The sequence below is a fragment of the Chanodichthys erythropterus genome, chromosome 6 (genome assembly GCF_024489055.1).
Source record: "Chanodichthys erythropterus isolate Z2021 chromosome 6, ASM2448905v1, whole genome shotgun sequence".
NCBI lineage: Eukaryota > Metazoa > Chordata > Actinopteri > Cypriniformes > Xenocyprididae > Chanodichthys > Chanodichthys erythropterus.
The window spans coordinates 28,559,775-28,583,616 of record NC_090226.1 but is presented as its reverse complement, the minus strand read 5'-3'; the positions used below and the strand labels follow the sequence as shown (position 1 = coordinate 28,583,616).

The following is a 23,842-nucleotide window of genomic DNA, read 5'->3' as shown; positions in this document are numbered from 1 at the left end:
ATCATTTTTGTATATAAAAAATTACTTGTGTCTCAGAGCATGCAGACAAACACAATAAACATGTTATCTTGCTTATCGAGGCAGATCCTGCAGTTTGGGAACGCAGTCAAGTAAGAGAGTATCCGACTCAAATGAGCGCATAAGTTAATTTTATGTGCATTTTAAGAATTGATGCATGTTACCATCCAGCAGATGTTATTTACAGAACCATTTACATGGCTCTCTGCAATGCTTGTTTTTGCTAAGAAAAAAATAAGCCTCCTTCAGGGTTATACAATACCCCGATAACACATATACTTATTGTATACAGGGAATAGTTCACCCAAAAAATTACTTTTAGAATAACTAGTAAAGATTCGTCTTGGTTACTGTATTACCTGATGGAGGGAACAGAGATGTTCCCCCTCTGAACTGCTGCTGATGGAGTTGAGGCATTATCCCAGCTCCTCACCATAAACCTAACTGAGTGAAGCATAAGGGCCCTTATACACCTGGATGTACAAGGAGTGGCCAGGCATGCAAATTTCACTCACCAATTTCATTGGCCTTTTTTGAATACATCACAGGTGTTTGGGCTCCCCCTAGTGTTGGTATTTTGACACAATAGCTGCGTCCGAAAACCTAGGTAACTGTCTTGCTGCCTCGCTATCTTATAAGAGAATGACTTGTACGGCAGCATTTGTGCATGAAGGTACCTCACGAAATTGATTTCGGACAGACTTCTGAGGCAGCGTAACAGTTTAATGATCTACAGCAATATAGCGCGAGCTTTGGTGAGAACTAAACAAATATTTAATTACTACAGTAGTAATTTCTCGATAGAAATGATATCAAAATTGAAATATGTTGATCAAAATCGTACATTTATACACAAACTGAGCAGCAAACGCAACCTTCGGACGCCATCTTTATTTTTCTAGCTCAACTGTCACAGAATGGAAAGCACAGGATTGTGGGATATCAAAGGCTGCTAAGGATACATCTATGCTTCCTTCAAAAATCGATCTGAGGAAGGTATCTCATGAGAGAGGAAGTGAAGCTAACATTGGATTCGGACGTGCCTTGAAATGTGTCCTCGGGAGGGAGCATTTTTCAGTTTTCGGACGCAGCCAATGTCTCTGTTCCCTTCATCAGGGAATGAGGGTTACAACAGTAACTCACATGTTCCAAGTCTGCTGAAGTCATATGATTTTTGTGAGAAAGAAACCAAAACTGATCATCCATATTTCAAATTTACATTTTTATACTTAGCAAACATGTCCTCTATGAAATGTTGTCCAATTTCAATAACTGCAAATATTTTTTTCAAAAAAGTCTGAATTCCACTAGGGAAAAATGTCTTTGGAACAACATGAATGCAAGTAAATACAGTAACTACAAAATTGTCATTTTAGGCTGAACTATTCCTTTAACTTAAAACTGAATCTGGATAATGTATTAGTTTACGTACCTCTCTGCAGAGGCATTAACACATACTCTGACCAACTTTATGCTAACTACAGAGAAAGAGAAGACTAACAGTTCAACAACCCAGACATCCACTAATATGACAGACCCTGGAAATACTTCTGAGTCACTGACTACAACACAACAAATCATAATCCAACAAACAACAACGGATGTTACAAGCAACACTCAGACAACCACTTTACAATCTACTTGGCTGCCCCAGAAATCTGTTCTGACAATGTCAGAATCTGCGATCACCACAGCTGACTCAGTTGAAACAACATTTCCAGAAAAACCAAACGGCACAGTCACAGGTACAGGATTCAACATAAACACTACATAGACAAGGTCATTTGCACAGTTTCCAGTGCTGTGCAGGATTAGTGCATCATTTCAGGCTCTAGTAAATGTCTGTGTTTGTTGATAAATAATGTGGTTGATTAATATATAAATGTGGCTGATAATCTGTTGTGTCTAAGAATATGTGCCATTATTATACTGCAGCCTTTTGTTTGAGAATCAAGGTTGCATCTCCCCCCGGAGGTAGAGGTAATGGCCAAGGTCACAGTTCAACATTTTCTCCCTGTGGCAATCATTCTATACGAGCTGTGTCAAGCAGAAAGAGGCTTTCATAGCTGAGCCATTTTATTCCTTAGAGTCTTTAGGGCTAGAATAGCACCACAAGGGACGAAGGTTGTATAGGCTGGGAGTCCCTTGTTATGAAGGCATAAGCTTGAATATCTTCTATATTTATGGAAGATAATGGCTTAGGGCAGTGGTTTCCGACTTTGGCCCTGGAGTACTCCCAGCACTGCACAATTTAGAGGTTTTCCTAATCAAACACACGTGATTTGAGACATCAGCTCATTAGTAAACACTCCAAGACCTCAGATGGGTGTGTCAAAATTCATCAAAATGACATCAAAAATGTACAGTGACGGGGGTACTTTAGGACCAGAGTTGGGAACGACTGGCTTAGGGGAAGCTACCACTAGATCTATGAATGTCTTTTTATGGATGCACCCTGGGTTGATACTCTAACTCCAGCTAAAGTAATCTGTTTAGTCAATGTAAGCTATATCCACTATGCTTGTGCATATTCTCACGTAGTGAGGCAGTCATTCCAGTGGCATGGAAAAGTGGGTATTTGTTCCCTTTAACAGTCCAAGACACAGTGTTGAGTTCCACTTAGAAAGGGAATGTCTCAGGTTATGACTGTAACCATGGTTCCCTAAGAAGGGGAACGTGACACTGCATCTTGTTGCCAAGCCATTGGGCCTGCCTGCAAGTCTCCTTCAGACAAAAAATTTGATGACATATATTCAGGCGCCCCCTTTATACTCACAAGCACTCTCTCTGACATCATGAATTGCTGTCTGTCAATGGTTTATTGGTGAGTGTTTACACATGCTTTAGACACTGGTCATGCTGATGGCATTCCCCATAGCATCTAAGACGAAGTGTCTCATTCCCCTTCACAGGGAACCATGGTTACAGTGGTTACCTAAAACATTTTGGAGTTGTTTAATCATCCTCTGCTGAGATCTTGAGAGATTTAATGTCTTCATTTATTTGCAATTGATTTCATAAGGCTGTGGCTGGAAGTCTGTTGTAGTTTCTGTTCTTGTTGTTTCTCTTTCTTCAGTGATTCTGCTTGTTAACAGCAGGTGTTTGAATGTTTAAAAGAATGTTTCAGGAACATCATACTAACCTTACGATGACATTATATTAACATTATGGAATCTGGACATTTTTATGTTCTTGTAATGTTATAAATCAACATTCCTATAATGTTGAGTTGTTTATAAAAATTAAGTTGAAAGAATGTTTCAGGAACATTATACTAACTTTAAAAACAAACAAACAAACAAACAAACAAAAGACATCCCACCAACATTAAGAAAACAGGACATTTTAATTGCCATTAAAACAAAACAGAATTTATGGAAAACGTTCTTAGAAAAAGAAAAAAGAAAAAAAATGTTAGCAGGGTTAAAGGATTAGTTCACTTTAACATGAAAATGACTACATTATAAAGGCCTTCTGAAGCGAAGTGATGCATTTGTATAAGAAAAATATCCATATTTAACATGTTATAAAGTAAAATAACTAGCTTCCGCCAGACCACTTTATGCATTCAACTTACGGAAAAAGCGTATTTCGTAAGTTGAATATGGAAGGCGTAGGATGTAGTATAAGCGTTTTGAACTGCAAGAGCCACTACACTTTCTTTCTCAGTTGAATAGAAAGCCAGAAGCCAGTCTTCCATAAGCTAGTTATTTTACTTTTTAACGTGTTAAATATGGATTGAATTTGTCTGATTGTATTTGTCTGAAAGAAGAAAGTCATATACACCTAGGATGGCTTGAGGGTGAGTAAATCATGGGGTAATTTTAATTTTAAAGTGAATTAATCCTTTAACTGAAATAAGCTGTAGAACTACTACAGATCCATACATTCTAAACCAGATTTTCATATCACAGCACAATGTATTGTTAACTTTATATTAATCATTAACTCATTTATACTAACTACAGAGACAGAGCTGTCTAAAAGTTTAACGACGCAGACACCCACTAATATGACAGACCCTGGAAATTCTTCTGAGTCACTGACTACAACACAACAAATCATAATCCAACAAACAACAACGGATGTTACAAGCAACACTCAGACAACCACTTCATCTACTTGGCTGCCCCAGAAATCTGTTCTGACAATGTCAGAATCTGCGATCACCACAGTCGACTCAACTGAAACAACATTTCCAGAAAAACCAAACGGCACAGTCACAGGTACAGGATTCAACATAAATACTATATAGACAGGGGTCATTTGCACAGTTTCCATTGCTGTGCTGGAAACAGCACATCATTTCAGCTTTCATTTATAGGCTCTAGTATACCCCTATGTTTATTGATTTATATATTAATGTGGTTTATTTATTTCTGTCCTGTATAGATCAGGGAGGCAGAGAACAAGATGGGCCAGTAAATGCAGGACTCATTGCAGTGCTATGTATTTTCAGTATTGTGGTGGCTGTAATTGTTGTGGTTGTGATCGTGAAGGCTGTTCGCTCCAGAAGTCCACAGTTTGAGAGGCTCGATGATCTACCATTGGTAAGTCTCAAATGTAATGGTTATGCATATCATAATCATAATTAAGGGCCACGCACCAACGCTTTCTTATTATCCTGCATTTTCTTCTGGCTGTGAGTTTTTGGCAGCCCACAGAATGGTAAAAGTTTTGGCACACTAATGGTTTTAAGTTTTCAGTTTGTCAAACCCACCATTCACAATTTCATATTTGTTTTAGCTAATGACTTTTGAACCAAATCGTCTAGAGACAAAATTACTTCAGCAAAATGGGCTCAGATCAACTAACAAACAATCTTCACAAACTGAACATCATATTGTACATACCATTGGTGTGATCTTATTTTTACTGATGATTCTAATGATTCTCTTTTTCTTTTATCAGGGCAAGATAAATGAGAATGCACCATTTGCCCACTACCCTCCAAAGTGAATGTCAGTTTCTGTCTAATGCCTTTTTTTTTTTTTTAATGAAATGCACCTTTTTAATCTATAGATGTGATGTGCAATACCCAGTGAATTTAAGAAAATATGGTAATGATGTGCTTAATTTTTTTCCTAAAAATGCCACAACCCAAGACAAACCTTTAGACAAATGAAGAAATCATACTGGTTATGTCCTGGATTTTTTTTATTTTAATTTTTTTAAGAAATGCTATAGTCCCCTCTTGTAATCCCTTTTGATAAAAGCTATGCTTTCTGCTAAATGAATACATGTAATTTGAATGGAAAATGCACATAAAGATAAATGTGCTGAAGCCAGATAAATGTGCTGAAGCCAAAGTAATTACGTCAAGAAAATTTGCACTGTCAATATTTGCCAGAGACTATGATGGGAGTGTGACATTTTCAGCTCGTCCTCCAGATGGCGAAATTGCTTGCAAGCTGTTGTCTATAATGTGATCATAAACTGAATATTTTGTTTTTGTTCAAAAGTCAAATAACAGATATTTTTTTTTAATGGAAGTATTGGCATGGGACCAACTCAAAGCAATTTAACCCTGTAAAGCCTTATAATAACAGTATCATCTATATCAATTTATGTATTTATTTATTTTTTACATTAATTATTTTATTTTTTTTCATATTTGAGGACCAAACTGAACAAAAATATGCAATTTGTTGTTTATATGGCTAAAATATAAGATGAAATTATGTAATGTAAATCAATGTTATTTTCACATTCATCAAAAGCCTGAGGAATCATATTTGGATTATTACTTATAAGTGACTTTTCTAAAAATAAATAAATAAATACATAAATAAAAAGGAAATAATTGATATATGAATAATCAAGTACATCTAAGTTGCTTTCATGTAAGTTTTCACAGCAAAAAGACATGTCTCACAACCTGAAAGTGGACATTTTTTTAGAATTATATACTAAAAGGCATTTAACTTGCTAACTAAATTATGCAATACTGCACTGTAAAAATGGTAATATTATTTTTACATTTTCGGGAAGTTAGGGAAGTTGACAAATATGATTAGCATTAACTTTTTTTCCAACTAAAAATGTGTTAAATTTATGTCATAATTTTTCATTTTAATGTCACTGTTTGTTATCACTTTTGTTTTGACGACTGAAAGTAGGCTATATAAGTTTTTAAGTATATAACAGAGATTAGAAACATGTTTAAGAACAATGTCACAGCTTGGCATCTCTACTCCTGCAGTTTAGGACAGCATGCTCTCATTGTTTACATCAACAATTTCTTACCATGTGACTGGATCAGCGTCACTGAAATCAGTGTGTGGTTCAGAGTTTGAAGTCTAAAACCTTTCACCTTGAATATAAACTGAAGTATGTGCATAGAACTGCAGAACAGACACACCTGTATGACACTCCCCTCCTACTGCACAGGAATTCACACGTAAGACCTTTTCTTCTTTCTTTACGTCTTCTTCTGCTGCATTTACAGATGTTGTATTCCCAGACATTTTCACTGTATATTTAACAAATTATTACCAAGTTCAGGGTCTTAGTAAAATATTTCACTTCACTGGCTCAATGAAAGTTTCAGTTTATTATACTATTTGTCTAAATCGGCACTCAAGCGGCCACTTGTAAAACATTTTATATTATCGCAAGAGTATATATGAGGTTTTTTTTGTTTGTTTTTTTTCTGGCTCATAATTCAACAAAAAAAGTCCTTACATGTGCTCTTTAATGTGTGAACAGTGGTTTAGTGATTTGAATTTGGTACTGTATTCAGAAAAACAAGGTAAATGTAAAATAATTATACACAATAAAGTTACGCATATGAAGTTAAAACTTGTTTCAGTGAAATCTTTAATGAAAACTCTTAGTTTTCAGTTCAGTTCTCATTAAAGAGTTGCCAGGAGTAACACTGTTCTAAATCTAATAAACCCCGAGCAGTCAAACAACGAATTTTTATTGACCAATGTCTGTCACTATTGCACCGTAATGTTTGGCATGGAATATTACTTTACTGCATATAATATTATATACTAATTTTTAAGCGAAACAGTATTATATTGATAAATGTTTAATATGGTAGTATGAATGCTACATTATTATGAAATGACCTCATCATATAATACCTGCCGAAATCTGCTAGCATTTCCATTCATCATAATAAAGGATGCTGTCGAGTTATTCATCTTATCAATACTCAATCAGCAAATTTGCGTATAGGCCCACAGTACATCTTTTAGCTGGCAGTAATGGACCATTGATGGCATGTATTATTATTAAACACATTTTAGTAAAATAGCACCATACTGATAGGTGATGTTTATCAGTATTTTTCCTTTGGCTCCAAGTCAGTGGCACAAAAACAATTTTGGTGTCCAGAACTAAGCACTTATGAACAAAGATGGCAGATATTCACATACAGTGTAATGTATATACTGTACTGCATCAAGGATTGTGTGGTAGTATGATATTCCCAATATAAGTTGTGTTTACGCCATAATATAATTATGAGATTCGACATCTGAAAAGTATTCATGTCTTCATAGAACCCAGTTAACCCCATAGTAAAGTTTCAACTTGTACCACATGACCGTCATCTCAAAATGGCGGCAGCCTCAGCAATAAAATGTAGTCATTGTGTAATATTTCTGTTTAATACTAAATTGACTATTGTTAATGTCTTAATAATACAAAATTAATCTGAAACTAAAAGACATACAATACAGTTTAATGTTATACAGTTCAATAACTAGGCCTACAACTTGTCCTACTTGCACTGAACCAATGTCACTGGCATGGGAGGCAGGCATGCTAACAAGGACGGTAAAGACCACAGCCTCTAATGTCAGTCGCTAATGCACCTCTTGAGGCCTCTTTACTAGATGGCCTCTGATACACTCACTCCCCTAAACCTCACTCCCATCTGGGTCAAGGCACCATGTAACTGGTCCTACTGGCACCACACCAAGTGTGAACATCAGTGGTGTAAAGAGTACCTGAAAACCATACTTGAGTAAAAGTACAGATACCTTACAGCGAAAATGACTCCATTACAAGTTACCAATTTCAATACGACTTGAGTAAAAGTCTGATTTTAACAGTACTTTAATGTACTGAATATAGGTTCAAAGATTCACTAGACCTCAACACCTGAGTGAAAATAAGATAAGAAACAAATGATCTGTAAGATGAGAAATCATGTTTATTTTCTAAAATCAAAATAAGCAATAGTAAACTCTTAGTTAAGCTCAAGTGCACAAAAAGCCCATAAGAAAACCAATATCCTCCAATGTCTCATCAGTATAGCAAGTAAATATAATAATATTAAGCAAAATTAAATAGTCAAAGACTAGTTGCGCTGGATGCGCTGGTTTCGGCCTCATCACCGTCTGCAGTCATGACTTGCGATTCAGCAACTACCTGTTAATGCACTCGTATTCGCTTAAGGTGGTCTTGATGACAAGTGTGGATGAGTAAAGGCAAAACGCACAAGATATAGTACCTTCAATGCCCTTAGATGGTGATACCACCTCTTTATATCAGAAACAAACTGCTGCAGAAAAAGTTAGCTGTCATGAAAAATGTAATGCGTTACTGCATTACTCATCACAAATGTAGTGGAGTAAAAAGTACATTTACTTGCTCAAAAATGTAGTCAAGTAGAGAGTAAAAGTTGCTAATATCTTTGATAGTCAGTACAACTACAAAGTAGCCAAAAAGATAAGTACAGTAACCAATTACATTTACTCAAATACTTTACACCTCTGGTGTAATGAACCTCTGTATGTTGTGCATAACACATTAATGACCTAAGTCACCTGGTGTGATTTTTTTCTTAATGAGGAGATGATTAAATGCTGGATTAATTACCAAAAGAAAAAAAAAAAAAAGATTATTATTACTCAAATAAAATAATTTTCAGTTGTGATAATAAAACAATGTTCAGTAGTGCTTTACCACCAGTTTGCCCAGGAGATCTATTTGATTGTTAAGAGAATCTGGGGCTTGGGTTTAGACTGTTTCAAAAACAGCATAATTACTCAGAATAACTGTATTCAGTCAAATTGCTCAGGCACGAGTATTACGAAAACAACACTTAAGAGTTCGGCTTCATGGTCCTCTTAGGTGCATGTGGTAAACAGGCACAAAGTGCATTGAAATATGAGTCATAAGCATTAACCAGTAAGAAAAAGTGTATGTTAATGATCAATCATGGCAAAAAAAAAAAAAAAAAATGTCAATCATCATGGCATAACCACTTTGAAGTAATGCCCATGTGCTGTTTTTACTGAATGCATGTATGATGTACATAGAGTATGAGTAATCACAGTTTAGGTTATTATGAAATAGATATTGTTTATCTGTATTTTGTCTCTGATAAGTCAGTGAGATTTGGATGCATCAAGGGTACTTTAGGCAGAGTTAAATGTCTGTGAGGGAAACTGTTCCTGAGAGATTTATAGATATGCCATTTGGTTTTTCTAAAGGTTAGACTGTCCTTGAAACAGATTATGCTAAAATGTCATCATGAAATAACTAGATTTTTAAAAATTATTTAAAGATTATATAAGTGCTGTCCATGCCAAACTTTCTGCTATGATGTTGCCGCTCGAACTTTCCAAGTAATTGTTAAGGCGTTTTGAATGGTTTCTACAGCATTGCTATGGTGTTCCTGGTGGTTGCTAGGGAGCAACCAGGTGGTTTCTAAATTATTGAGAATGTGTTGCAAGGATATTGCTGGGCATCACAAGAGGAGGAGTTGATGCTATAGTTTCCGAAGGCCTGCAGAATTTGGTCAGTTGGAGTTGACATATTTCACAAAATATTGTATGATGGTCACAGGGATTCCCAGTTTTTTTAAAATCTGTTCAGATTTAAAAGTTGGTTAGTGTATTCCAGTCTTTACCTAGATATGTCTAGGTTTACCTAGTTTCTTTATCGAGCTGTCTATTAGATTAATCCTGTTTTGGCAGTGTGCTGCATTATGTTTATGGCCCTGCATTATAATACACTACTACTACTACTACTACTACTAATAATAATAATAATAATAAAAAATACCTCAATTTGAATTCCAATATATAATGTATATTATTTATAATTTATTTAATTAAATAATTGAAAATAATTAACTGAAATAGGATAATAAACAACAATTAGAGTTTTTCATTGTTTCTGATCAACAGTGTCTAATGGATTTATTATGGTGTTTTTTTTTTTTTTTTTTTTTTTTTTTTTTAATTCAATACTGAAAAACAAATTTGCTTTATTACTTTTTGTGCTTTACAAAATCTTTCATCTTTCATCAAATCTTTGCATATGGTGATTAGACTAAGCCAAGAAACCAGTATGGCTCCATTGTTTTCCGGTGTTCAAATAATGTAATCTTCCTGTTCTGAATTTGGTTAAATTTCAACACAGGTCAGTTATCTGCATGTGTGCAGAATGGTCTAAATAGACGTCAGTGACACGTAAATCTGACTGTGGTCCACGTACAGGTGCTGATTAAAAGGTGTTGGCGTAACAGAGGCTATTGTGTAAGACTACTTTTTATCATGAGTCAGGCTCTTAAACTATTTTATTGCCTTTTGTTGCAAGGAAGAAAGAAAAATCATGAAACAGCATGAGTGCGTGTAAATGATGAGGCAGTTTCAACTACTCTAAACCACATAGTCTAGCAGCTCAGATCACCTCTGCAGTCTCATAAAATAAAGATGTGATTAATTAAGACAGGACTACAATAATGTGATAGAATAATGTGACATTTTAGTTGCTTAGTGTAAATGAATGTAACGGATGCTTGATGCTCCCTGTCTTGCTTTTTTATCTCTTTCAGTGGCCCCTTGAAATGTTAGTTCAGGACAAGAAAGAGATTTATGATTTAATGAAAGTGTTTCTTTAATTAAAGTGCTTAATACTAATCTGCCACAGAACTTATTAAATGTTTTTTTCTTGGTGCATCCAGCCATGAAGAAACTCGTTGCTCAGATCTGAGCTGTGATGAAACGGCAGAAATGTTTGTCATCTGCTATATTTATGCGTCTGTCTCTCTGAGGCATTTTGCCATTTGAGCATCTCTCAAAAGCCACCTGTTGTGTTTGTACGCATCTCTTATTGCATTAACACACCATTAATTTAGACATAATATAGATCATCTTCAGTCCTTGAACAACAAACAATAGATTTTATCTGGACTTTTAGCCTATTGTTGAAACTGATAAACTCATTTGATTACTCGTATGAAGGTGAGCATCGTTTCAATCCAACAACTTTTCACGCAGGGCATATGTTAGTCTGCGTCATTCTTTTTCAAAGAAACTATTTGTTTTCTTTATCTTTTCAAGGAGTAATGAAGTGCAGATTGTATACTTGCGTAATCAGACTGAGCTCATCATTACAAATCATAAATGAATTGTGGTCTCAAGTGCATTATTTACTCATCCCCAGGTTGTTTAAGTACTATTTCTGAGTCGTTTCAACAAATCATTGTTCAAGCTGATCTTTTCCATAGAACTAAAATGTATGGGAAGAATATCAAGCTCCAAAAAAGAACAAAAGCAGCACCATAAAAGTACCTATAGAAAAATCTAATTAACACCAGTGGGAGTAAAACACTACCAAGTTTTATTTCTTTTTACACTAATTATGATTAAAAGGCAGATTATCAATTAAAGGGATAGTTCACCCTAAAATGAAAATTCTATCATCATTTTCTCATCCTCATGTTGTTCCACACCCATAAGACTTTCATTCATCATCGGAAGATAAATAAAGATCTTTATGATGATAGAATGCTGTCAGATTTCAGATTTAGCTGTCTACCATTTTGACGCTTTAAAAACTTCATAAAGAGATCAGAAAACTAATCCATATGAATCGAGCGGAGAATCGATTGCTTGTTATGATGAAACATTTTAATTTACATTTACATTTAATCAATGAATCACTGAAATAAAATGTTGGACAGAATTGTTAATCTTTTTTTTTGGAGAGAACTGAATGACTCAAGTTTTTCAAAAATTGAAAAAATAAAATTCTGCATCTTCAAAATGATTAAACCTTTATCCTTTTAACGGATTCAAGGCTGTGTTATGGGGTGGGCGATATACTGGTAGAAACGATTAACCGGTAGAAAACTGTCAAATTTAGGTGAACGTAAACAGTTGAGAAATAAAACAGCTGCAGTCTGTCTTAAAGGGACAGCAGCCTAATTTACCAGCTGTCATTATTAATGTTAATTAAACAACAAAAAAGAGAAAATCTTTCACTGCTTTTGACTGAATCTCATTTGTAACTTTAATAAGAAAAAAATATATATATATTTAGGTTACACAGTGAATACTATGCAGTGTTTTTTATACATTTGATTAATTTATAAAATGTATGTAGTATTTATTATTTTTAGTGCTTGAAGGTTTTTTTCAGGTAGGTATATTTAATTTGTGTCTTTGTTCTGTCGTAGTTTGTTTTTCTATATGCTTGTAATAAGGGCCTGAGCACCAATGGTATGAGGACCCTATTGGAATTGCGCCATTTATTATTATTATTCTTCCTCTTCTTCTTCTTCTTCTTCTCCGAAATAAATGGCATTTTTGAGGGCCTGAACGTGCTCGAAAACTAATGAAACTTTGCACACGCATCAGAAGTGGTGAAAATGGCTCGATAGTGCCACCTATAAATTTTCAAACAAGTGCCCCTCACGCTACGTTTCACGTACAAGTATGAAATTCGGTACACACATGTATCAGCCCAATACCTACAAAAAAAGTATCTTGGAGCAAAATCGAACTTGAAAAACTGAACAGGAAGTCAGATATTTTTAATTTTCTTCTCAAAATTTGTGAAGTTTTTGCCATTTAACCCTTAAATGCATACCTCGGGTCTTTAGTGACCCGGGACGTCATTCACTACCCTCCTCTTCATTCATTTTTTAAAGTTAGACAGCAACCTTCTTGGTATTCCTCAATCAATTCATTATAAAGAATATAACAAGAAAAAAAATCATAAAATTATAAAATAATGCCTATTTTTATATTCATTTTCTTCTGTAATTGTTTCTCTAATATCAGAGGAGTTTTATATCATCACGACAGGTAGAGATCCTTCCGTGTTAGATATTGATCCGGGTCGATACCGACCCGAATATGTAAGAATGATTGGCGAAACAGTCATGCATTTAAGGGTTAAAGACACTGTATTTTAACGAACTCCTCCTACAGCTTTAATCAGATCAACATCATATTTGGTCAGTGTAATCTAAAGGCCTTTCATTGCGAAAATCTAGAGATTTCCCTGAAGGGCGTGTCCGTGGCGGCTTGACAAATTTCAATGTTTCACCATAAAAAAGGAAGTCGTTGTAACTCAGGTATACAATGTCCAATCTGACCCAAACTTCACATGTTTTATTAGAGTCCTGACCTGAAGACATCTTCATGACAATATTCAGTTACAGTTATAGCGCCACCTGCGGGACACAGGAAATTGCATGTTTTACACTGTGATTAACTCCCTGTAGATATTTAACCAGATCATTATCAGTCTAATCTTAAGACCATAGCGAAAAAAATATCAAAGATCTAGAGTTTCCGCTGAAGGGCGTGTCTGTGGCGGCCTGACAAAATTTGATATTTCACCATGAAGGAGGAAGCTGTTGATATTTCGCCATGAAGGAGGACATCTATATGCCAATATTCAGTTAGTCATAGCGCCACCTGCTGGCAAAAGGAATTGGCATGTTTCAAACTGTATATGCCACGAAGTACTAAACATGCTAGAAACACGTTAAATCATTAAACACTTGACTGAGTGCTAAAGTATGTGATTAACGCCACGAAACAGGAAGTTGTTGTAACTCAGGCATACAATGTGCGATCTGCTCCAAACTTCACGTTTGATAATAGTCCTGACCTGAACGCATCTACTTGGCAATATTCAATAACAGTTAAAGCGCCATCTGTTGGCAGCAGGAAGTGTGGCACATCGAAATGATTTTGCCATAATTCTCCTCTATTTACTCGCTTACATGTATGTCGCCCACTGTTGACTGTTTTCCTAAGGCCATCGAGTGGCGGTGAGCCTGGGTGTGAATTGCTGCTTGCAGCTTTAATTAGTTTTGTTGTTCTTTCTTTATCGCTTGTTATCAGTAAGCTTCATTTTTTTTTTATTACATAGGCTAGTATTAGTTTGTGAAAACTCTGCTAAGAATTATGAAATTTCAAAGACATCAAACATTTTGATTTCATCATAACCTTATTTAAAGCAAAAATATTTTGTGATATATATCGTTAGAGTGAAAAAAAATTACTCATATCTTGACATAGGATTTTGGTCATATCGCCCACCCCTACTGTGTTATCATAAAGTGCTGTAAAAGCATTATCTTTGTAGCAGAGTGATCCACTAGATTTGACTTTGAATACCCTGAAACGTGCACAAAGCAATGTTTACACAGGTACCAGACACCTTGAACTGACAAGATGAATTGAAATAGAAAAAAATTTAAAATTTACTACACCATTTATTAAAAAAAACTAAAAAAAAAAAAAAAAAAAAAAAAGTCGGAATAATAATTCTAAACCATATTCCGATAGAATTCCCTTAAATATTCAAGAATGTTACTTTTTATGAGTTGGGTAATGAGAAATTTTCATCGGCAGAGATTCCACAGTATGCATCTGCTTCTCTACCAAAAGTACATTTACTCAAAATGGAGAATTAAAAAACTTGCAGAACTTGCAGCAAATATTATATACACCAAATATTTTGAATATAAAAAATAAAATCACAAAATCACTCCTGTCATGAAAATTACTTTACACTGTTTAAGAGTAATAATAATAATAATAATAATAATTATATTATTATATTATTATTAGATTATAATAATAATCTGAAGAATCTTACATTATGAAGAACCTGTGCAGTGGAAATGTTCCAAAGATGTTTAAGGTTTTTTTTTTTTTTTTTTTTTTTATCAAGCCATAGATGCCATTCTTTTTAAGTGTGTATAATGTCTTTCTATGTCAAAAAATCTCTTGAATTTGCATCACAATCCTCTTAATGATTCATTTCTTTTGATAAGTGTGGGTGTACTGTAAATGCAGGATAAAACATCCTTACACACACTAAATTAACACCTAAAGAAAATCACACTATTTTTGGAGGTGTAAAAAAGATGATCTGCTGCTGAATAATCACTGAGGTGAGAAACATCAGCTATTTTAGATTTGAATAAAACAGAGAATTGTAAGGGGAGTGTAAGACATGTTTTATTGTGTATGGTTATTATTTTGCACTTATGGCTGTACAATTCTACAATGTAAACAATCCTGTTACATTTACATAAACAATTGGCAGCGTTGGAGAACAGTCATCTTTATATATATTTTTTTTGTTTGTTTGTTTGTTTTGACAAGAATGTTTTCAACAATCCCATTTTATCTTTATCTTGATATGCTGTTGAATTGCACATTCTTTTTTTCATTATTTTCTTTTTTTTTTTTTTTAAACTAGATTAAACATGCCAGTTTTGTTACTGTGCATACATTTGAAGCAATATTTACTTTTTTGGTATTGCTACTGATGTGTTTTAAAAGTGTAAACTAATGTTCATTGTGAAGAACAATTTTACTCTCTACAGCTGTGAGAATTAGACTCAACCTAAAGTCTAAACCTGCTTTGTATATTGATACTATGCTTAGAAAAGGGGCTGAAGAACATCAGTAGTGTGATATCACTGTATGTAATCACAAGGTCTCTCTCTATCTCGCCTTGCCACTTCTGGTAGTATGGGTTAGATATGTAGCTGCTGCGTGATGTGTATGCATGGTCATTAAAGCCACAGCTTATGAAGCTGGAGTTTATGATAGTTTATTTCATATCACACAAGTCAGCATTGCTAATTGTACTAATTAATCTGCTGTATTTACTTTGTGATGTGATTCATATAGTTGTGATTTAGATTGCTGCTCTTCCAGTGGTATTTAATGAAGAGAATTACTGCTAATGCCCTCAGGGCATGTCACACACACACACACACACACACACACACACACACACACACACACACACACACACACACACACACACACACACACACAATAAAAAATGGTGTAGAATTTACTTTGAAATCATTTTCACTGGTAATTTTTTTACAATTTTTTTTAAAGAAACAGAAAGGAACACATTGAATTAAACGTGAACATTTGAAGTATGAAGAATGAAATAAAACAGATTATTGGAGTACTTCTTTAGCTGAATTTATTAAAATGACTCTGTTCAATGAACCATTGATTCTTAATACTGTGTGTGGTTACCTGGATGATCCACAACTGTCTGTTTGTTTTGTAATGGTTGTTCATTGAGTCCCTTGTTTATTCTGAGCAGTTAAACTGAGCTCTGTTATTCAGAAAAATCCTGCATGTTCTTCAGTTTTCCAGCATTTTCTGCATATTTGAACCCTTTCGAGCAGTATATGACTTTGAGATCCATCTATTCACACTGAGGACAATTGAGGGATTCAAACACAACTATTAAAAAGGTTCAATCATTCACTGATGCTTCAGAAGGAAACACGATGCATTAAGAGCCGGGGGGTGAAAACTTTTAAACAGGATGAAAATGTCCAAATTTTTCTTTTCATTTAGTACTGCCCTTTGGAAGCAACAGAAGATACTTGCATGTTTTCCCTGAAGACAAATTAAGTACAGTTTACCTTGATATTCAAATTCAAAAGTTTTCACCCTCTGGCTCTCAATGCATTGCATTTTCTGCTGGAGCATCAGTGAACCTTGAACCTTTTTTAATACTTGTGTTTGAGTCCCTCTATTGTCCTCAGTGTGAAAAGATGGATCTCAAGATCATACAGTCACTGCTGGAAATTTTCAAATACGCAAAAGATGCTGGAAAACTGAAGAATCTGCAGGACAATGAGAGGATTTTTTTACTGGAGGATTTTTCTGAAGAACAGGACAAACAACCATGAACAACCATCACAAAACAAACAAACAGTCATGGATCATCCAGGTAACCACACACGGTATTAAGAATCAAGGGTATGTAAACTTTTGAATGGGGTCATTTTTATAAATTCAACTCTTTTTTTTTTTTGTCTTGTGGATTATATGTAAACATATTTTATGTAAAATTTCTCACTCAGGACAGTACTAAATAAAAACTAACATCAGTCTTAAGGTAATTTTTGAAGGTCTTGGTCCTGTCTTGGTCTCGGCTGCATTTGGCATTTGTCTTGTCTTGGTCTCAGACTGAAAAAGAACTTGGGATGTTATTTCAAGACCGGTCAAGAACACAACTGCGGGGATATCGCTAAATTGCCATTGCATTGTCTGATTTCTTTGTTAACATCATTAATTGGAGTTTTTCAATTTATTGGTAACATCTCTATATAGTGTCTAATTATTCTAATTGTAATTATTGATTAAAAATAAGACATTTCTCAGGCAGTAAATGTGGATCGTTCAGATGAATTTGAGGAGTGCTAGTCTGGTCTTGGACTTGTCTTGGTCTCAACCCCCCAGGTCTTGGTCTCGACACACACCAGTCTTGGTCCCGACTTGGTCTCGGTTTAGGTGGTCTTGACTACAACACTACGGAATATACTTCAGTATGGTATTACTGTAGAAATGAAGCAATTTGCTGTCCTATTTAGTTTTGTATCATTTTAGGTTTTTAATAGAGTATGCAATTTGAAGAGGGGCAAATTGGCCTGTAGGTATATGGAGTTTTGGTGGTGGTTTTGACTGAGTGAGAAAATAATTAATGTAATTTGAAAGTAGTCACTGAATGTATTTGGTGCCAATTCTGCCAAAGCAATGATAAACGATCCACATTTTAACACACATAGGCTGCTGTTTTGAAAGTGACCCAAGTATTGAGAAATTGGTCCTAGTGATTGTAAAAAATGTCATATGATGGATTTAGGAATGATAATGCAATATTATAATTTCAAGAGAGAGAGAAAAAAAAAGGCATATTTCTGTTATCAGGTTGAAATTGTGCTATTGTCAAAAACTAATGACATGTAAAATTATGGGAGATTTTGCTTCTATAACCTTTGCAGATTTAGCACATTAACACACTGAAGCATCTCATTATGTTCTATCTTTAAATCATCTGTCTCTGGCGTATTGTTAGGCTGAGAGAGGCTGGATGCTATGGGGAGGCCAACCAGCTGACATAAACGCTCAATACAAACAACCATCGATCTACAGTCACTCTAATGTATTCACTCTACATATTACCAATCAGAGCAGAGAGAAATATGACTGACAGTGAAATAATGAGACTATTCTTCTTTGGCTTTGATAAATCACAGTGTTGTTAATCAACTGACCCAGAACCATTCATCACAGTGGCAATCTTCTGATATTGCAGTGCTGTTTGAGAGATCCCCTGTAGTTCAGAGACTGAGTCATTGTAGCTATTACCGATTCACAGCTTACATGAAGCAATTAACACACAAAGCCCACAGTTTGTCAGCCGATGTCCTACGGCGTCCTGGTTTTCATATTAGTCACCAGTGAGGCTCCTGACTGTTTGTCACAAGTGCGAGAGATTCAAGGAAAGAAGCTGATTCCAGCTCAACTGGAGTATTAGAGACGAGACTGCTGGGTCGATATGAGGGCCTGTTTGTACTCTTCACAGACGACTGATCAATGACACCTTGATTACTGATAACAGGACAATCCTCATGTCATCTTTGAGAAGTTTTGGAAGTCGTGTTGTTTAACTGTGAAAACTGAGCTGTGAGATCAAGTTGATCTTCACACTTTTGTAATGGTCTCACACCTCACAGTGTGTTATGACTTCATTCTTGTGGCTTTAGCAGCTTGCAACTCTACGCATGTTATATGTATTATATTGTTAGTTTCGCTTTTGTGGTTGCTTATAGTATACTCTTGTTCATCAGAGATTTAAACAAATCATTAATATTAAATATTAGACTTTAAGCATCTAACTCATCCTACCCTACTTCTGCTACCTACATGAATGATGCTTGCTGAGAAAAGGTGTTCTATTACTCTTCAATCAGACCTGTGATTTTCAACTTGTGGATGATATTAAAGGTGAAAAACTCCAAAAAAGAATGGAGCTGAGCCATATCAAGATACAAGAATATCATAGAGACTTCTGCTCTTTTGATTTAGGCTAATAAACAACCGCACAGGATACCCTAGCAACCAGCAAAGCAGCAGTAAAGGATCACATTACCATGAATACTGTTAGCGTTTTTGATTTTATGTCAACTTTAAAGGAAATTTTCATGACTGAATACTAAATCTCTCTGAAATAATCAGTGAAGTATTCAGTATATTCATTACCTAAAAAGTAACTTTCAGATCATAGTAAGACAAAATCGTTTAGAGATGAACAGTCAATAGTCATAAGTCAACAGTGTTTTTTATAGATTTTTTTTTTTTTAATTGTTTTTATACTTTATATTGAGGTTAATTGTGGGATTGAATCAGTACACTTGATAATGTCCACTGTGGTTTTGGAGTCACCACTAAAAATGTTTGTCCCTTAAAATTGTACACAAGGGTGTAAAGAATCAAACAACAGTCATTTCTTGTTCGTGAAAGGATAACGTTGCGAGTCATTTGTTCATTGTCAAGACTGTGTCCTATATCTTGGTTGCCACGTCATCAGGCTCTGTCAAAGGACGTCTGATTTTAAAGGATCTTTAGAAGGCAGCCTTCCTTTTGTGTCCTTCATTCGGCCTGTTTTGAAGGATGCATCAAGTGTATCCTTTGCGTCCTCCAGTCACCCACTATCCTTTGCATAAATTCTAATTCACAAAAAATAATTAGAAAAATGTATTGGCACTGAGCTTGTCCAATTTCACTATATACTGAAAGACAAAAAAAAGGGTGATGAAGGCAATATGTTTTCTTTTGTTTTGTTGTAAATTAATCACATAATGCTAAACATAACGTAAACCACTGGGAGACCAGTCGGTTGTCGTGACCTGTAATGTAATGTAATGTATATCGAATTATAATTTTAATAGTATTTTCACATTGTGACTGCAGGGACGGAAACATTTATGATGTAGCCATGTGCACTTGCATGATAATAGCTAACTTGAAGTACTGAGTTAGCTAACTCGTACACTTTGATAACAATTAACATTTTTTTTTTATTTTGAGGTCTTCCAACTCAAATAAGTTATTTACTTCACTGTAAACCCTAATAAGAAAATTCAATAAATGCCAACGTGCTAATTTGCTAACATGTTAACAATATGTGGTATTGGTATAAAACTTACTAAACAAGTTCAGCAACTTAAAACATGTAACTTACCTGCTCTCAAACCAAGCCACATGTCACCATGACAGTAACTCTCTAAAAACCCACATTAAAACCCACAACTAAAACAATAAAGCAGTTCAGTTCTGTGAACTAAAAAGAAAAAGAAAGTTCTAAATACTCATAGCAGTTAATTTAACTCAACTTTAAGTTTGTCCTACTCAAAACAATTAAGTGTTTTGAGCATTTGGGTTTACAGTGTACTTATTTTACTCACTGAAACGCATCAATTTGTAACCTCTATAAATGTATTCTTTCTGGATTTCTGGTCTCTATCTGTTAAAATAAATCTACCATAAAATTATAGACCCTTCATTTCTTTGTAAGTGGTCAAACTTACAAAATCAGGGGATCAAATTATTATTTTCCCCACTGTATATGATATATGTCATGAGGAAAATAAGTGCTTGTTTATTCTTGTTTATTCATTTATTTATAAATTTCTTTTGGCAGTTATGGATAATTAAAATTATCATCAAGATGTGGTTCTGAAATAGTCCAACTGTGAGCTGTAGACATGGAAAATATGGTATGTGTTTTTATCTTTATGTTCTATAATACATATAATACTTTTTTGGACTTGGTAAATGACAAAAAAAAAAATCCCATAACAGCTGTTATTTTGCACTTCACTCTTGTACTGTAAAACATTTTGCTTAGCTGACCTGAATATTTATTCTTTTTTACTCAGAGACGAAGGGACTCCCTGATCTCCAACCCACTGGAGCTTCAGTCCAAACCCAACAATGCCATTCGCCGCAGGTTCTCTGGGCCACTCCTGCTTCCACCTTTAGCCCGCAGACACTCTACCCTGGATGCAAAGAAGTTAAAGGACCTTGAAGCGCTGTATAAATCAGCCCTGGCCTGTGCGGATGCCCAAAAAGAAAATGAGTGAGTCATCCTGTGCACCATAACATTCTCAGCCAAGATTTAGGTGTCTGATAAAAGTGTGCAATATGCCATCTGATGTGATCATAGCTACTATTCAGTAGACCTCTGTTGATTGAAGCACATCCACAGAAATCAAGGACAGATTGCTACTGTCTGAGGTTTCCATAATGAACACTGAGTGTGCAGATACTGACACTGTGAGCAAGATGTGACTCAGTTCAATCATGATGCTTATTGTTTTTCATGTATAAGCCAACATGGTGTGTACCACAGTGAGTGTGTTTGTGTTAAATGTCACTGAAAAGGTACAAAGATCGGATCTGAGAGGTATTATAGGACATGAAGAGATGTAGCTACAGTATGAACAGATTTTTTTGAAGTGGGACTGTTACTTCTGATACCATTCCTCTTCTCCATCTAATGAATTTTAATCACTTGTTAGTTCAAATAACCTGGGAAGGCAAATGAAAGAAAGGTCATGGAGATTTGAGCAGAGAACAACTCCCACCTGCTTCTACTGTGTTTACTGATCTGGTGAAAGGGCACAATGACTGGGATATTCAGAGATATTCAGCATAAACACACTAACATGCTATATTTAACTTTTTGGTGAGCATAATAACAAAAGAGTGACAGTTTCTGCTACATTTTTATTGGAGCACCTTATAAAGGTTTTGTTCTGCCACAGCTTGTCACATTAGGTCTTTTCCTGCTGGGAAAACAAAAAACAAAAAACGTCATATCAGCTTATAAGGTGGTCAAACTTGTTTTTGGAACATAGCAGCTGGTTTGTTACTGGAAGGTGGTCTACCAGCTCTAACCAGATTGATCAAGGTCTATCAGGTTGATTATGGTCCCACCAGCTGGTTGTCCATTTTCTTAATCAGCTCAAAGCAGTGAATGACCCGCATGCTCCAGCTAATGTAAACACACCTAGAAGGTACAACACACTACAATACATTAAATGAGACCACAATAATTAGATGCAGTCACATTACTACAAATATTAATACAAATCAATGTGCTAGATACCAGTGTCTCCACAACTAAGCCCACAGTAATTCCCTTTTCTGAATCATTGAACTGGCAAATAAATGTGTATATAACATACACTAAACAGCTTGAAACATTTTTCACTTGCACTATGCAATCTTTCTTTAGTAAAATTCTCATTGCATCATTGTCTCTGTAAGCTTGCTATACAGCAATTCACACAAGCATTAAGAATTAGTTCACTTCTGAATGAAAATTTCCTGATAGTTTACTCACCCCCATGTCATCCAAGTTGTTCATGTCTTTCTTTCTTCAGTCGAAAAGAAATTAAGGTTTTTGAGAAAAATATTCCAGGATTTTTCAGTCCCTCCAGTTCCCTTTCGAAAGGGAACTCGACTCTGCATTTGCAGTAAACGCTTTGGGGAACGTCACATGACTCGGTGTCTGAAAGCCAACTATCCAATAACTTTCATGCCTATTGGCCGGCGACAGCCTATGACATCATAGGGTGCGACCCGGAAGTATAAAAGTGCGCCTGTGGAAGCATTATCTCATCGGCCATGTGTCGATGCCGGGGCTGGGCTGCGCCACACCACGGATCTCGCTCTCTGGGCCACCAAGCAGACGGCTGCCTTGATTGGCAGATGATGGCGGCCATGGTGGCCACGGAGAGGCATCTGTGGCTGAACATGGCGGACATCAGGGAGAGAGAAAAGGGCTCTCTCCTCGATGCCCCGGTTTTGCCGTCTCAACTTTTCGTCAGCTCCGTTGAGACGGTGGTCGGAAAGTTCAGGGAGGCGAAGGCGCGCTCAGCAGCATATAATAATTGCATACCGCTCAGGTCCGAAACTGGGCCCAGACAGCCGGGCGGCTCTGGCCCGTCTCGAGCCGAGGCTCAGAGGCAGGGCCAGAGATTCAGGGTCGCCACTCGAGTGCCTCCTCCACCTCGGAGCAAGTCGCAGAAGCGGCGGGATACGAGGAAGAGGAAGATGGACTTAAGGGAGGTGATTGATCACCAGCGCCAGCAACGCCACTGATCAACCCCCTCTATTGGTGAAGGTGATTTTATTTTTGCCTTCGCCCCTCTTCCTCAGCCTCCCGGGTGTTTTTAAATACTGTGCATGTTCAGGATAACACCTTTGAACAGTCAGGCTGACGGCCGGCCCATGATCAAAGTTTTTTCTGAAGGCCCGCCTTCTGGCTTGATAGTGAAAGGGTTTGTGGGCTTTTAGAACCATGGATTTCGTCCTTCCCATTCAAACAAGTGAAGGAGGAGTCTTTGGTCTTCGAGCCATTGGAAGGTAAGACAAGGTCTGATTTAATTATTTAAATGTTTGACCATGTTTTTATTCTTGTATATTTTCCTGAACGTGTAACAGTAAAATGTAATAGGGGTTTTTGGGCAAAACTGGAGTGTTGAGACTGACTGAGCAGGCCGCAGAATAGCTGCTGCTTATTTTTTCTCTATATGTATCAGCCTCTCAGCTATTTTCCATTATAGTCTGAGTTGGCACTCATGTCTATATATGTCATTTTAGCAGTGATCTTCGCTTTATTTCTCCCGTCATGAGATTTGGAAGTGGAGATCAGGCTTGTTATGTTGCCTGTTGTAAAAAATAGGCCTATAGCTTAGCGGCCAGGCTAGAGC

At 35.9% G+C, this 23,842-nt stretch overlaps 1 protein-coding gene across 1 annotated transcript in view; it reads left to right on the top strand.

The window, feature by feature from the left end:
- pde4cb (phosphodiesterase 4C, cAMP-specific b) overlaps positions 1-23,842 on the top strand; it is a 122,835-nt gene that overhangs the window by 817 nt on the left and 98,176 nt on the right. Inside the window, exons 2-8 of the mRNA XM_067388553.1 lie at positions 1,503-1,763; positions 3,987-4,244; positions 4,411-4,568; positions 4,930-4,979; positions 5,124-6,418; positions 20,764-20,839; positions 21,002-21,201. Of these exons, the coding sequence (XP_067244654.1) occupies positions 20,828-20,839; positions 21,002-21,201 (212 nt within the window). The 5' untranslated portion in view covers positions 1,503-1,763; positions 3,987-4,244; positions 4,411-4,568; ... (1 more) ...; positions 5,124-6,418; positions 20,764-20,827. The remainder of the gene's footprint in view (positions 1-1,502; positions 1,764-3,986; positions 4,245-4,410; positions 4,569-4,929; positions 4,980-5,123; positions 6,419-20,763; positions 20,840-21,001; positions 21,202-23,842) is intronic.